We start from the raw sequence: 15102 nt of genomic DNA on the forward strand, positions 1-15102 counted from the left end.
TCTTTATCTCAAAGCTGAGAACGGGCTGCACAGACAGCTTAACCCCAATGACAACCAGATCCTTCCACACCCACATTAAGTACAGGCTGCTCTCTTCTACTTCATGCCTGCCACAGGATGTGTTCTAGAAGAGTAACAACCCAGCCAGACTAACACCTCCCTTTCTAGCTGCCGAAATGCTATAGAACTGCAAGGGTGTTGGTGTACCCCATCAAACTGATGTGACAGATTGGTCTTGGCATTGGTTGCTTCTACTGCTGAATGGAGAAAAGATCTGACAAGGCGAGGTGCCCAGATGGAACAGCTCAGGCCAGCAGGATTATAGTAAAGTACACTGTTTTTATTTAGTCTGATATGTTTCTATACAGAATGCAGAAAACACATCTTCTTAAAATCATATGTAAAGAAATAAACACACATCAGTTGTTGGTGACCACTCTTTAATAAGATCTGCTCTCCACATTCCAGTGCCTGATGGCTGACAGAGGCCGCCCTGGTGCAAAGGGAAGGAGGCTGGCTGAAACGGCTTCATTATTATTATTCTGTCCGCTGCCCCTTCGCCTCCAGTTTCTATGGTGACAGGTAGAGCCAGGCCTGCCCCATCTGCACACGGCTGGGATGGAATGGTGGGGTTGCTGGGGCAACGGGGCTATTTGGAAGGCCTTTCACTCAAACAACTTGCTCTGGGGCTTTTGAAATGGTATTTATTTTTGCAAGGGGCCACATGTCTGCTGGAGCCCACAAAGGATAACTGGACCAATTCTGGCCTCTACGTGTCTGCACCTGACTCACATGCTGGGAACATCCCCAGCCCTTAGGGCTCACTGAAGATACGACCCAACACTGGACAGAATGTGCCTTGATCTACTGGGCTCCCTTCATGAGATCCTTTTCTTGCCTCCCAAATGCTTCTGAAAAAAAAGGGCCAGTTCCCTAGAGTCCCTTTCTCCCTGAGAGGGGATCAAGGAAGCAATCTTACAGCTCCCACTGGGTTAAGTTTGTGAGAGGCAACACAGAATTAGGAACTACCCAGCTCAGACATGGATGTAACATCACTGGCTTCTAGTCATAAAAATCTGTTTCAGAAAAGCACAGTAGAAAATGTCCCCTAGTCAAATGAAGAGGTGAAGGCCAATGACCTACCCAGCCATCCTTCAGGGGCAGCCCACAAACATACTTTGCAAAACAGTCAATATGGCTTAAAAGTATCTGTTGGGTGTGCAAAGTGAGCTGGAATCTGCGCACCCCCCCATCAAGGAAGGGAAACATTATTGCAAAGGATTTTCCTCCCTAAAAATGTACCAAAAATAGCTTTCAAATGGCCAAGAAGGTCACGCTTAAACAATTTAGTCCAAAGGAGAGAGAGGAAAAAAAAAAAGTGGAGTAGGCACCTCCAGAGTGCCTTAAGTCACAGGACAAAGACAAGTTAAGTTCATCCTAAAAAGGCAAGAAACCCAGACATAGCTCTAGAATCAAAATGATGACCGAAAAAAGTCAGATGTGAAAAGCAATCCGTCCCATGGAATCAACCCTAAGAAGCTGAGCTCATACAAACTGCTGTAAGCATTACCGTTTTTAATCTTTTTTTAATAATAAAACAATTTGAGACTGTATCAAAAATTTAGTAAAAAAATTAGATTTGAGAGTCCACCGATTTTTACTATGAACTATATTGCTGGCACCTTTCCTCCCAATCACCAGACAGCTTTCAGCATGTTGGAGTCCAGAAACCTGGGGATGGGAGGGCCAGAACAAAGGAATGAGATGCTGTCAGAACACAACTGCCAAGAATTTGGGTAAGGAAATAGCATCACACTACATAAAAATATTGCATCTTCACCAAAACATCCCCCACTGAGTGTTTCAAAAACCACATTTTTCTTTTAAAAAAAAAAAAAGAAAGAAAGAAAAGTCAACACAGTCTAAAACTCTACCTCCTCATTTCCAGGAGTTGCCCTCCTTGCTGGTGGCCTATTTTCACCCCCAGAAGTGCCAGGGTCACCAGGAGCAGTGCACCTCTGCCATCTCTCAAAGTTACATGTCCATCCAACAACTAATGCCCCTTAAAGCTTGCCTAGAGCAAACAGGGAGGATTATTTGGCCCCATAAAGTAACCTCTGACTATCCAGCACCAGTACCAGGGGAGAGTCAGGGGAGGGCCAGGTCAGCAGGTCTATGAGCTCATTCACATGAAGTGCCCAGAGTTCTTCCTACAATCCACAAAGATGCCCCAAATCAGTCTCTGGCTTAACCGAGGAACAAAGTTTACATTGTGTGAAAAAATAGGATTCCTTTGATAAAAAATACTGTCCCTTGGTCTTCTCTAACTAGTTTTGAAACACCCTGGGAGCTTATTTTTAGCAAAGCAGGGTCCCCTCCCCCACCCCACAACCCCACCCAAAAACTATACATACAAGTTTAGGTAAACAGCAGATTAAATGTAAAAATGTAACATTAACTTCTGAAAGTCCTTTGATTTTAATCTTTAGGCTACTTTTCCATGTTACATCCTGCAGCTAGACACACGTGAATAGAAAAAAAAACAAAAGAAAAACAGTACAGTTAGTGTTAAAGGCAAACAAGAGTACACCAGGGATGGAATGCCCAGCCCAGTGTCATCTGTGAGTCTGTCCATCCATTCATTCCATGCTCTGTGCCCACTGGTGCTTTCAGAAGCTAGCCGTCAGAAATACTCAGTGGAGAATTCTCTATGACAAACAAAAGCTGTTAGGCAAAAAAAAGAAAAAAAGGGGAAAAAAAAAAAATTAAAACGTCTCCCAAAGTTCACCAGGCCACTTTGGAGAAGTGTAAAAGAACCAGAGAGGGAGGGTTTTTTCAGGCCCTGTATGTGGGTGTGTATTTGGGGTCAAGTGTTGATTTCTGGTTGGCAATGAACTGTGGGCCATCAATCCCTATTAACAACACTGGTATGGATCTCCAGGCCCCTTCCCTCCAAGCCCAAGACTTGCTGTTAAGGGGGAACATATGGAGGTGGTGACCTGTAAGGGGTCATGTTCTTCGGGCGGGAGCCTTTTCCCTCCATAGGGGCTGTGAAGGGTGGAGGGGGCTGATAGGGAGGTGCATTAGGGTCTTCATCCCTCAAGGGGGTATACTCTCCAATGGTATCCTGGTTCAATGGGGTGGTCTCTGGCATGTTCTGGTTTGGATATTCTGGTGGGGGAAGAGGAGCCTTTTCCTCCTGTAGGATGAGAGGCATGCTAGAGGAAGGAGGAGGCTTAGAGTCATCCAGCTCATCAGCAAAGATGATCGGCACGCCTTTCTTGATGAAAGTTGCCTGGTCTTCGATCGTGAGCTTTCCTTTTCTTTTCTTTCGGTAGCAGATCATAGCAATGATCCCAGCAATGAGCAGGATAGCAGCCACCACCACAGCGGGAATGACTGTATGTAGGTAGACGTCATCCTCACTGCTCTTCTCAGGGTCCTTCTCAGTCACGACTGTAGGGGGAGCTTCTGAGGGCATTCTTCTGTCCGCTGTTACAGGAATAAACTGGACGTGTTTGCAGCTGCCTGATCCCATCACAGAAATGGCCACAGCCTTGAACTCAGGCTCCAAGGTATTGGAGAAAACAGGCCGAGGTTTTCCATCGTCCTCTGAGATTCTCCTGCTCAACCCTCGGATCTGTTCCTTGGGGCAGGGATCCAGAGGCAGAGTATTGTTTGTCCACTCCACCACAATGGAGCCCTTTGTGATGTTCTGCAAGGTGATGATACTGCTATTACGGTCCCCAAAGGCAAGAGCCAGTTTCTTTACCAACATGATTTTTTTGTGAATGTCATTCACCACTGAAGCAGGGTCACCTCTGAATGTTGCCTTAAATTTGGCCGGAGACTTATCTCCCTGCGGACGCTTGTGTACGTGGATTTCAAAGGCATCCACGGCCGAGAGTCCACCTTTGTCTGTGGCATGCATGAAGTACTCGTGCTTGCCCAGGTGACTGCTGTCAGGTAACCCGTACATCAGCTGACTATTGCTGTTAAACTGAACCCAGGACTTCTCCCCTACCATTTGCTGCTCCCTGAGCTTCAGAGTTAGCTTCAGCTTGTCTGTGGTGGTGTCCTCCTCATCATAGAAAGTGTCCAATGGGATTTTCACTTCAAAGTAAGTGCCCACCCACGCGTCCACCCTATCAATGTGGTTTTTGAGTGAGGGGGGCTTATTGGGTTCACTCCCTCGAGTTGTGCCACTTGTTGTGGTCCGGGTTCGAGCTGGTGGGGAAGCTGTTTCCAATCTGGTGAGAGGTGCTTTGGTTGTGACCCTGGGCACTGGCCTTGAAGTCCGCGGCTTTTTGGTAGGCCTTCGGGTTGTAGCTGTTGAGGAGTCTGTGGTTGAAGGCGTGGCTGGCTTCAAAGTAGTTATTCTTGGTTTCTTAGTAGTGGTGGTGGGAGGTGTAACAACAGCAGTGGGCTCGATGTACCCTGGAACTGTTGTTGGCCGGATCTGGCCAGGGACCGTTGTGCCTGCATCTGATACTCTGGTAGGCTGAATGGGTCCCAGGGTTGGGGTCTGGACGATGGCACCGCGTGTTCGAATAGTGACTGCTGGTTTTCCAGGGACAGGATCTCGTACTGGAGGAGCTGCAGTTTCCGTAGGAGGAGCGATGGCTGGAGAGGTGGGTGTAGGAACAATTCTAGATGGTGGTTCTTGCAGAGCTGTTGTAGGGGGTCCGATGGCAGTGACTGGGGTGGGTGTGGCATTAATTTGTCTCCTTATTCGTTTTGGAAAATGAGGTTTCTTATTAGCAATGTGCCAGCCTACAACAGGATAGCCAAGCTGAGCAGACATGGTGCCTTCTTTAGCTGGAGTTTCCACACTGCTAATATTAGGGACACTGTTTTGGTTTAAAGAACAACCTAACTTCCATGACAGTAAGGCTCCATTTTCTACTACTTTTTTTGCATTTCCTGGGCCAGCCATGAAGGCAGACATGTCAAACAGTCTGTTATTTACAACTGGAACCAGTTTCATATTATGTAGTTCTACTTCTGAGAAACTTTTCATCCTGCTTAAGAGCTCGATCCTCTGCTTTGGTGTCATTTTTGTGAGGTCAGCATCCAAAATGACAGTCAGGATGGTCACGGGCTCATCAGCACCACACACAAAAGCAGCAGCTTCATTAACATCTTGGGGTGCTACTCTTACTGACTGTGGCTCACTGTGATCTTCAGGATATACTTCAATGGAGAAAACATTCATAGCCTGAGGCACATAACTTCCATTAGGTGCCAGGTGCATGGCATTGACAGAAATGTAATGTACACCTTTGTCTGTATCAAGGGGAAGACCTTCTAACATACGGCTCTCTGGGTCCCAATGCAGCCATGAGGGCAAAACTTCTTTCCCAGCTTCTGACATCTAGGAAAAAAGACAAATAAACAACAAGTTAATTCTGCCATTCAACTGCATTGGGAAAGATTAAAAAACAATTAACAGAATTTAAAACCAGGTTTAAACTCAAATATAACAGGCCTTAAAATGGAGATGCAAATTCCAACTGGGAAAGGAAATTTGTTTCTCATGTAACTGAGGGTTGACCAAGCTTTACTGTGGTTGAATCCATCAATTATGGGGTAGAGGGGCTTCCTGAGTAAGTCTTCATTTTAAAATGTTCCATTCTAAGTTAAGTTAATAATGGATGCCTCCATCTGAAGTATCTCAGGAGCTAGAAAAGCACAGCACTGGCAATCTGTCTTGTTTAAGTCACAAGTGGATGAGTAGAGGGTGAGTACTGTATTTGCTTGCTTATTTCCTAAACATGAGAACGTGTATAGACATCTACAGAGGCAGGGGAGAAAAGTTAAAAGAATGGGTCCTGGGCCTTCTTTTCAGAGGGCACTTGGAAAGGTAACCAAAAAAGCAACTGTATGTTTCCATCAGGGTACTTCTGTTCCTAGTGGTGTAACAATTGGTGAACTCTCTCGAAGTCTGTTTTTTCAGGCACACACAATGTCCAAGCATACATGAATTTAATAATTCAAGGATCTGTGGGTTTTGTCAGCATAGGTACTCAATCTATACACCTCTCTGAGACCTAGCAAAATGTCTTTTGAGAGTTACTATGGCTGAAAAATTCATCACCTTGAAGGTGACCTCTCTGGAGATAGTGAAGCTAGTCCTCAGACAGCAGTGGGGCTATGCCCATGTGGCATAAACACATGGATATTTAAATGGAAACAACTGGAAGGCCAGTTACTAAGAACCCAGGTCATTTTTCTCATCTGTACATACTTGGGAATATTCCCACAGGTTACGTGATATGAAATACAAAGCAAAAGTTCAGGTTTATCCTGAATCTTAATCAAGCAAAACGTTATCTCCTACCAGCAGTCTGAAACATGGGAGCCTCTCAGAGTTTTCCGTTTCTTCAGAATCCCAGAACTGAGAGGGGCCTCAGAGATCAAGAAGTTCAACCTGTACCTGAACCAGAATCTCCTCTACAACATCTCTGACAAGTAGGTTTCAGATTTGTGCTAGAAGATTTCTGGTTAAGGTCACACACGTTGTATATTCAAATATACTAGTATTAACAAAGCCATTGCCCTACTGACCCACTGCTCCCAGGTGCACCGTGACTCAGTAAGCATGACTTTAATCTCATATGGCAGCCACTTAAATACCTAAGGACCAACTGTTTTCTTCACCAAGTTATACTGCATCAGGTCTTTCAACACATCTTTGTAAGGCTTAATGTTAAGGCCGTTTACCAGCATGGGCATCAATGTTTTTCCTAAAAGGTGGCTAGAAATCCAACACTGCAAATGTGGTGGTATAAACAGAGCAAAGTACAGCAAGACACTAATCTCCCCTCATTCTAAATACTTTGTTTTTCAAACTTCAGATTGCCCTAACTTATTTGTCTACCATCAACTAGCAATTTTCAAGTTCAACATCAGGCACCATGGGCTAACAGCTAGGGATAAAAAGACAAAAATTAGACAGTGTCTGTAGTCCAAGGGATGACATTCATTGGGGTAGAAACATATGGAAATGTTGCAGTTGAGTTGTTTCTGTCATGTCCAACTTCCTTTGTGACCCCATCTGGGGTTTTCTTGGCAAAGATGCTGGAGTGGTTTGACATTTTCTTTTCCAGCTCATTTGACAGATGAGGAAACTGAGGCAAGCAGGATTAAGTTAAAGATTTAACAGATAAGGAAACTGAGGCAAACTGAGTCACAAAGTTCAAAGTGTCTGCTGCTAGATTTTTAACTCAGGAAGAGGAGACTCTCTGACTCCAGGCCTGCCACTCTATCCACTGTGCCACTGAGCTGCCCATGTATATATAAGGAATGTAAAAAATTATTCGATTTTTAAAAATACTAGGAAATTTGGGGGGATGGCAGCACTAGTAACGGAGGGAATCAAGAAATACATGATGAAGGAGGTAGTATTTTGAGCTGAGCTTTGAAGGAAATTTCAAGTATCTGAGACTAAAATTTCCAAATCTTTTAAGAGAACTATTATTTAGCCATATCACATTGCCCCCATTTTGCCAAAACCATATTTATGAGATTGATTTTTGAACCTATTTTAAGTATATTTATTCCTATTAACTTTTACATCTAGCCCTAGTTATAGCTTGTCAAGGTATTTTTGGTATATATGTTATCTAACACGTTACCTATCTCTTTTCCAGCTTTGTGTCACCTTGCAAATTTTATAAACATTTCATTTAAGCCTTTATCACAATAACTCAAAACAGACCAGCGCCAAATATATACTACTGGGTACTCTACCAGAAACCTACTTTGGTGCTTATGTGGTTACCATTTGGATCTGGTTATCCAATCAATTCCGAATCCATTTAATTGTAACCCACTTCTTTCTACCATATCCACGAAGACAAAATTAGAGGCTTTGCCAAATGTTTTGTTAGGTAAATCAGATTTCAGTCAACTTCCACAGCGACCACTTTGGTTCCAAGGTCTTTACCCCTCTCCCCTGAACAGCACAGGGATTCCAACTGGTTTCCCTGATTCCATTCTCTTCCCCATTTCCAATTCCTCCTCCACGCAGCTGCCAAAACGAATTTCCTTAAAGTTGAACAAACAAGAATTTATTAAGTACTTATAATATGGCAAGTACTGTGCTAAAGTACTGCAGTGTAGGTCTGATTATGTCCCTGTCCTCTAGCCAATAAATCCCAACCTGGTCCCTTCCTATCTTTTCCCTCTTTTAAACATATTATTCTCCTCTATCCATTCTGCAGGCTAGTGATACTTATCTACTTCTTCCTCATACATCCTTTATCTCCCAAGTCTATGGCTGGAATGCTAGTGCTCTCTCTTCTCATCTCTTTGAATGCCTGTTTCCTTCAAGACTCAGCCCATCTCTTCTAATAGGTCTTTCTCAACCTCCTCAGCTGCCACTGTCTTACCCACCAAGGCTACCTTTCATCTATCCAATCTTGCTTGTTCACACCAATTTATGTATATTTTCTCCCCTATTAGAATGTGAAAAGGGCAAAGTCGGCTTCTTTTTCTGTGCATCTCCAGTGTTTAGCTCAGTGCCTGAGAACAGATACTTAACAAAATGCTGGTTGTATCTAAACCAACTCCCCAGATCTTCCAGTCAAGTTGTCTGTTTTGTTTGTCCAGATTTATTTCACCAATGTGAGGGAATTCACAACGCAAAAATGCCTTTCCTTTTGTCAGTGATGACAGACAATTCTTTTGTACTTTGTAGTCTTAGAGAATTGTCTGGGGTTCGGAGAGACCCCAAGTGCCTTGCCCATGTGCGCATAACCAGTACATGTCAGAAGCTGAATTTGAACCCAGGTTCTCCTGGTTCTAACATCTCTCTTTATGACACACTCTCTCTTTGGCTGAGTTTTTTAAAATCAGTCTGGTAATCCTGTCAAAAAAGTAAATGAGGTTAGTCTGTCACAAGTTCCTATCTACAGGTGAAGTCGTATTGTCTTTGACATCACTGCCTCCCTTTTTTAGATGTTCACAAATGTTTAATAATACATTGCAGAATGTTGCTAGTAATCAAAGTCAAGCTCTCTATCCTACAACTTACAGATTCCATATTCTTCTATTTTTTGAAAACTGAACTAACATACACTCTATATCTAGTGACTCTATGTCAGCCTGAATTATACATGGTTTTATTCATCATAAACATAGGTGGAATACTTCAGTCCTAGAAATTGTGATGAGAAAAATGATGTGAGCTATTATTTGCCTCATTTTGGGAAAGCCTCTACTTTAACAAGAACCACCACCACCACCTCAATTTTTATAGTGCCTTAGGTTTACAAAACATTTTCTTCACAACACTTAAGAGGTAAGTAGTGCTACTATTTTCCCTACTTTATAAATATGGAAAAGGAGTGAAATCACTTGTTCATGGTCACACAGCTAGCTAGCAAGTAGCTGAATGGGATCCAGTCAAGGTTTTCTGATGTAATCCTATGTTTTGTTTTTCTATTCCACCAGCCTGCCTTTTAGAATCACTAGCTTCCTTTAAGTCTCAAGATCAATATTCTTTCTAGCCTAAGAACTGATCTTCCAGTTATTAATATTCTCCTTCTCTTGAAATCACTTTGTATTCATATGTGTACATATTCTATCTTCCAGTAGAATGCAAGCTCTTTGAAGGCTAAAACTATTTAATTTTTATCTTTTATCTCCAGTAACCTAGCATATAATATGCACCTAATAAACGTTTAATAGAATTGTCTTACCACTCTTCATTCTAAATTGGTTCAAGCATACTGCTTTAATTTCTAAGTTTCAAATTAATAACTCAAAACAATATAGGGCCAGGACAGACCTCTGAGATATTCCACTAGAAACCAAGTAAGAGAACTTAATAAAAAGCACTATCTGGAAAAAGCAGTGTGGTATAGTGGATGGAAAGGTGACCCTGAAGTCAGGACAGCCTGAGTTTAAGTCCTGGGCTTGAGTCATACTAGCCATAAGCATGGCTCAGTTATCCTCTCACTTAACCTCTTTAAGACTCCAGGTTGCAGAACATCATCTACAATGGTAGAGTGACATTGTCCTGGAGATTCTCGCACCAAGGAAATCAAAGGTCCATTTCTTCTTTCCACACACATACAAAAGACAAGACTATCATCACATGAAAGTATCACAAGACAGAAATAAAAATTTTCTTGTGAGGATGCTAAAGATGGAAGACCAAGTTGATATGTATACATATTTGTGTAATACCACTTATCATATATTTCACCATGAGTTTGCACATTGAGTACCTAGAGAGATGACTACACTTCAATTCTACAGGCAATCCCGCGGTACTCTATTTCTCCCTTATTCCTCCTCCTATTACTACTACTATTGTATATAGTTCAAGAATCTCCATCAGTGTATTTCTCAATAACAATCAGCCAGTAAGCATGACTAGCTCTCAGCAAAGGCCTTTAAGATGGCACAGTACAAATGTAATTATAAAATATTCTCCTCATAAAGTGAAGTGCATTCTCCACAAATATATACCATGTCTATGGCAGGGTGGGCACAAACTTTAAAAGATAATGGTGGTGAGGCAGATGTGTAGAATGCATGTGTCTAGACAACTCAACATTTGGTTCTTCAAAGCCTAGAAGCCTGTTTTTCAGGGTCCTCACACAGTTTCCTCTGGGTACTGCACTGTGCTATTCTGGTAGCTTAGCTGAGTCCCCAGGATCTGCTCCTCTCCACTGCCTGATCTCTGCTTCCAGACGTCACAGTCCTTGAAGTTGCTCCTTTCCTCCAGCAAGGCTCTGCTCTCCTCTACATATAGTATCTCCTAGTGGTTAAGTAGCTTCTCTTCAAAGCTATATGAGCAGCATAAGTTCAACATCTGCTGAAATTCGTTCTAAGATAGCTATTTAAAAACCCCAGAGATATAGCTAATTTGTTTGCTCTGCCAATGGCATTTTCCCCTTCTTGACCTGGAGCTATCTGGTTCCTCAAATAGAACAAGGCTAGACACATCTTTTACAGTTAGTTTAGCATCTCCTTAACATCTTGTGATTATATTCAGGGCCTTCAATGATCACAGAAATTGAGGTGAGGGAATCAAAAGATTCTGGATTTAGAACTGGAAGAACTTTGGCTTAGAGGACCTTCAGTTCAATCTTCTTATTTTACAGAGGAAAAACAGTCACAGAAGTTAAATGATTTGCCCTGAGTAAAATGTCTGAGGCAAGATTTATACTCCTAGCAGTCCTGACTACAAGCCGAACACTTTGTTCACAGAGAGGGGTGAGGGAGAGGTGCATTGCCCCCTCCCTGTACCAGCTTTCCTGACCAAATTTTAGTGCATTATAAAGCAAATGGCTTATCTATCTATCTCTATTCTCCCCTTCAGGGAACTTACAGAAAAGGCAACAAATTTCTGAATGACACTGCTCCATGGTCTATTTTAACTCTGTAACTCCCTTAAAACTCACGTCAGTTTCTTCAGATACTGACATGGAAACCCATTTCCATCTAATGCGAATCTGTAACTAAACTTTTCTGAATCAGAGCATACAGCTTCTTTCCTCTTTAGTTTTGAAAGCTCATATGGATTTCCTGAGTGGGGGATGCAAGATGGTCATGATAAAAAAAATAATAAAAAACTTCTGATATTGATCATCAAGCTTTAACATCCTGGAATTCTACTTGGCTTCTGAGAAAGATAAATCAGACAGCTCACAGGGTTATGAAGACCAACCTGAGAATTAGAACCTACTAAGGTCTTCTTCCTACTCCCGTGTTCTCTCTCAGTCCAATCTAAGTTGGTTGTCTGTACAAGAATTGAGTGTGCTGGACAGACGGCTACCCTGCAGAAGGAAAGATTTCTAGACAGTAGACATTCTATAACTAATTTAATGCTTACCTTACAGTCTTTATTTCCTTTAATATTTAGTGTTTAATATACACAAGGTATTAGACCATAATACTTCAACAGCTACACGTAAATTCTTCTCTGTAGCCAATAGTTCTACAAGGAGTTTCCTGGGAAGTTCTGGTATGTGCATGCATAACAAATTTGGGAGGACTGAAGGACCAGCCCCCAAATTTAGGAACTAAGACTTTTTTCAGCTTTCAAAGAAAAAAAAATGAGTAAACAATTCACGTTGTCATATGGCACCCTCAAGATGAGATTAAAATAAAGTTTCAGTTGATCTTTAAAGAGATGAACTGTACTTTTGTTTCCATAAAAAATACCTAACATATGTAATACCAGAAAGTCTTTTATTTGTAGTAAAATGCAGGAAAACAAACTAATTAGAGGGAAAGTCTTGGTAATGTCGACTAACACTTCACTCAACAGGATGTAGACACCTGCTTATCAACATATCTAAAGGTGAACATCTCCTTCCCAGGTACTTTCAGTGAAATCCAGGAATTGTCTCTTTGTGTCCACAGCCCCAGAAGGATGGAGGAGAACTTCATTCTACAACACTGTCTGTAATATTGGGATACCATGTTAATGATGAAGAAAACTTCAACTTGTTCAGCCTCTTATCAACTGAGAAAATTCCTTGATAATTTCATGAAAGATGATGTCTAGGCTCTTTTTTTGATCATGGCTTTCAGGTAGTCCCATAATTTTTAAATTGTCTCTCCTGGATCTATTTTCCAGGTCAGTTGTTTTTCCAATGAGATATTTCACATTCTCTTCCATTTTTTCATTCTTTTGGTTTTGTTTTGTGATTTCTTGGTTTCTCATAAAGTCACTAGCCTCCATCTGCTCCATTCTTATTTTGAAAGAACTATTTTCTTCAGTGAGCTTTTGGACTTCCTTTTCCATTTGGCTAATTCTGCTTTTTAAAGCGTTCTTCTCCTCATTGGCTTTTTGAACCTCTTTTGCCAATTGAGTTAGCCCTATTTTTCAAGGTGTTATTTTCTTCAGTATGTTTTTGGGTTTTCTTTAGTAAGGTGTTGACCTGCTTTTCATGCTTTTCTTGCATCTCTCTCATTTCTCTTCCTAGTTTTTCCTCCACCTCTCTTACTTGATTTTCAAAATTCTTTTTGAGCTCTTCCATGGCCTGAGCCCACTGAATATTTATTTTGGATGTTTGGGACACAGAAGCCTTGACTTCTGTGTCTTTCCCTGATGGTAAGCATTGTTCTTCCTCATCAGAAAGGAAGGGAGGAATTATCTGTTCACCAAGAAAGTAACCTTCTATGGTCTTATTTTTTTTCCCTTTCTTGGGCATTTTCCCAACTAGTTACTTAACTTTTGGATCCTTTGTCAAGAGTAGGGTATACTCTGGGAATCTGTGAGATCTCAGTTCCTCCAAGGTGGCCCAATCAAGCGTGTACTGGTCTGGATGCAGAGAGGGATTTTTGTGCCCAGAATCTTAGCAGTTACCTCTCCACAGCCACCTGGCCTCCAGTTCCGCCAAGTCAGCACTAGGGGCTGATTTTCAGATAAGCTGGATGGGCAGGGCCGCCATTCAGTGTGAGACAAAGACCAGCTCCCCCAGGACCTCCATCCAGGGCTGAGGAAAGACTCAGCTCTTCAGTGCCCCCAGGGGTTTTTATGCTCCAACAATGGCACGGTCTGTACCCGCTGCTGTGCAGCCTCTGTGGTCGCTGCCTGCTGCCACCCCTATGGGAAGGCCCTTCTCCCTTCCTGGCCAGCTGATAAAACCCCGTCACTGACCTTTGGCGCCTGTGGATTGAGGGATCTGAGGGCCCACTGCTGCGACTGGAGATTCTGCCCCTGAGGTGTTCTCCTCCCAGAGTCTTGTAGCGCTGCCCGGCCAGGGCTGGGCTGGGCTCCGCGTCCGGCACAACTGACATTTCCATGGGCCTTTCAGGTCACCGTGGGCTGGAAATCTCCACTCTGTTGTTCTCCACTTCTGCTGCTCCAGAATTTGTTGAGAGTCCCTCTCTACAAGTATTTTATGGGCTGTGGGGGAAGACCCTACGTAAGTGTGTCTTTCTAGTCTGCCATCTTGGCTCCATCCCGAGAAAAGTCCTTTAAAAGAATTTATGACTTGTCATTCCTTTACTAAATAAAATATAAAGAAAGAGGATGAAAAGGGGGGGGATTGAAATGTGGAAATAAGAAACGCCACCCACATGGGGGTGGCATTTAGGTGTTTCCAGATAGGCTGTAAACCCTTACCTGACCAATGCAATGGGAGGCAGAGCGGGGCAATTTGAATGAGGATGGTTGTAAAAAGTTTTGTAATCGTCTGAAAGGAGGTATCTCCTTATGAGTTATCTAGGCTCTTGCCATCTGTAGCAGGAGAATGATTAATAAAACCTTTCCTTAATCCACTGAGGGCCCATGTGGAGTTTTTTGGTAACATGATTATTTCTCACAACCTGTTCTACAAAGGGGTGAAGCCAAGTGGAATGTTCAGCTATAGAATGCATATAGAAGCATTTAAAACTCTATTTTACACTTGTAATTGAACATGTAATTTTCCATTTTAGTAAATTCCAGAATAAGTCAAATTAGAAGTGCCACAAGTGAAGGAAGGTTCAAAGCCTCTGAAGAGCAACTTATATGCAGGACTAATGTTCTTCACACTCCTGTAAAATAACAGGCCATCCATCATAGTGAATACACTCAAAGACCCAAAGATGCAGTGGATCCCAATAGCAATTGTTCTGCATCTTTCTCAACAAATTAGAAATGCAGGGATACTGCACCCAGTCAGTCTTGTCCATGAGAATCACTCAACAGGTGCACAAATGGGAAGACCCTACCCATGAAAGTGACGAGTGATGCCCAGCTAGCTAACTCTGTATAGACAGGATGTAATGGGTAGGAGAGTTTGGGCTGGCCATGGCTAGCACAAGTCTAGCCCATTCATTTCAATCTAATCCATGAGCCTTAGCATTCAGTTACCCATCCCTTCACTGGCCTCTCCAATAAATAAAAGATATTCAGAGGTCTGGCTGACAAGTTATCCTTTTATATACACTTCCTTTCTCTTACCTAACAATAGCTATCTCCTTTCTGTCCAAAGAACACCACCATCATCTTTGACTAATGTCCTGTCTCTCCCAATCAAATCTCTTTTCTCCATGAGTACCTAGCTAAGATTTAATTTTGTGGTTTAGGATATTAAGACAATAGAGTATATCCACTACCACAGGACGTGAGAAAAAGACTTCAGTTCGCTC

General features: G+C 42.4%; 1 protein-coding gene across 4 annotated transcripts in view; it reads right to left on the bottom strand.

Annotated features, from left to right (window-relative positions):
- Positions 1-319: 319 nt before the first annotated feature.
- DAG1 (dystroglycan 1) overlaps positions 320-15102 on the bottom strand; it is an 87847-nt gene continuing 73064 nt past the window's right edge. For all 4 annotated transcript variants that reach the window (XM_072650992.1, XM_072651001.1, XM_072651008.1 and 1 more), the window contains exon 3: positions 320-5374. In XM_072650992.1, coding sequence (XP_072507093.1) covers positions 2972-5374 — 2403 coding nt within the window. In that variant the 3' untranslated portion in view covers positions 320-2971. The remainder of the gene's footprint in view (positions 5375-15102) is intronic.

The sequence above is a fragment of the Notamacropus eugenii genome, chromosome 1, assembly GCF_028372415.1.
Source record: "Notamacropus eugenii isolate mMacEug1 chromosome 1, mMacEug1.pri_v2, whole genome shotgun sequence".
NCBI classification, from domain to species: Eukaryota; Metazoa; Chordata; class Mammalia; order Diprotodontia; family Macropodidae; genus Notamacropus; species Notamacropus eugenii.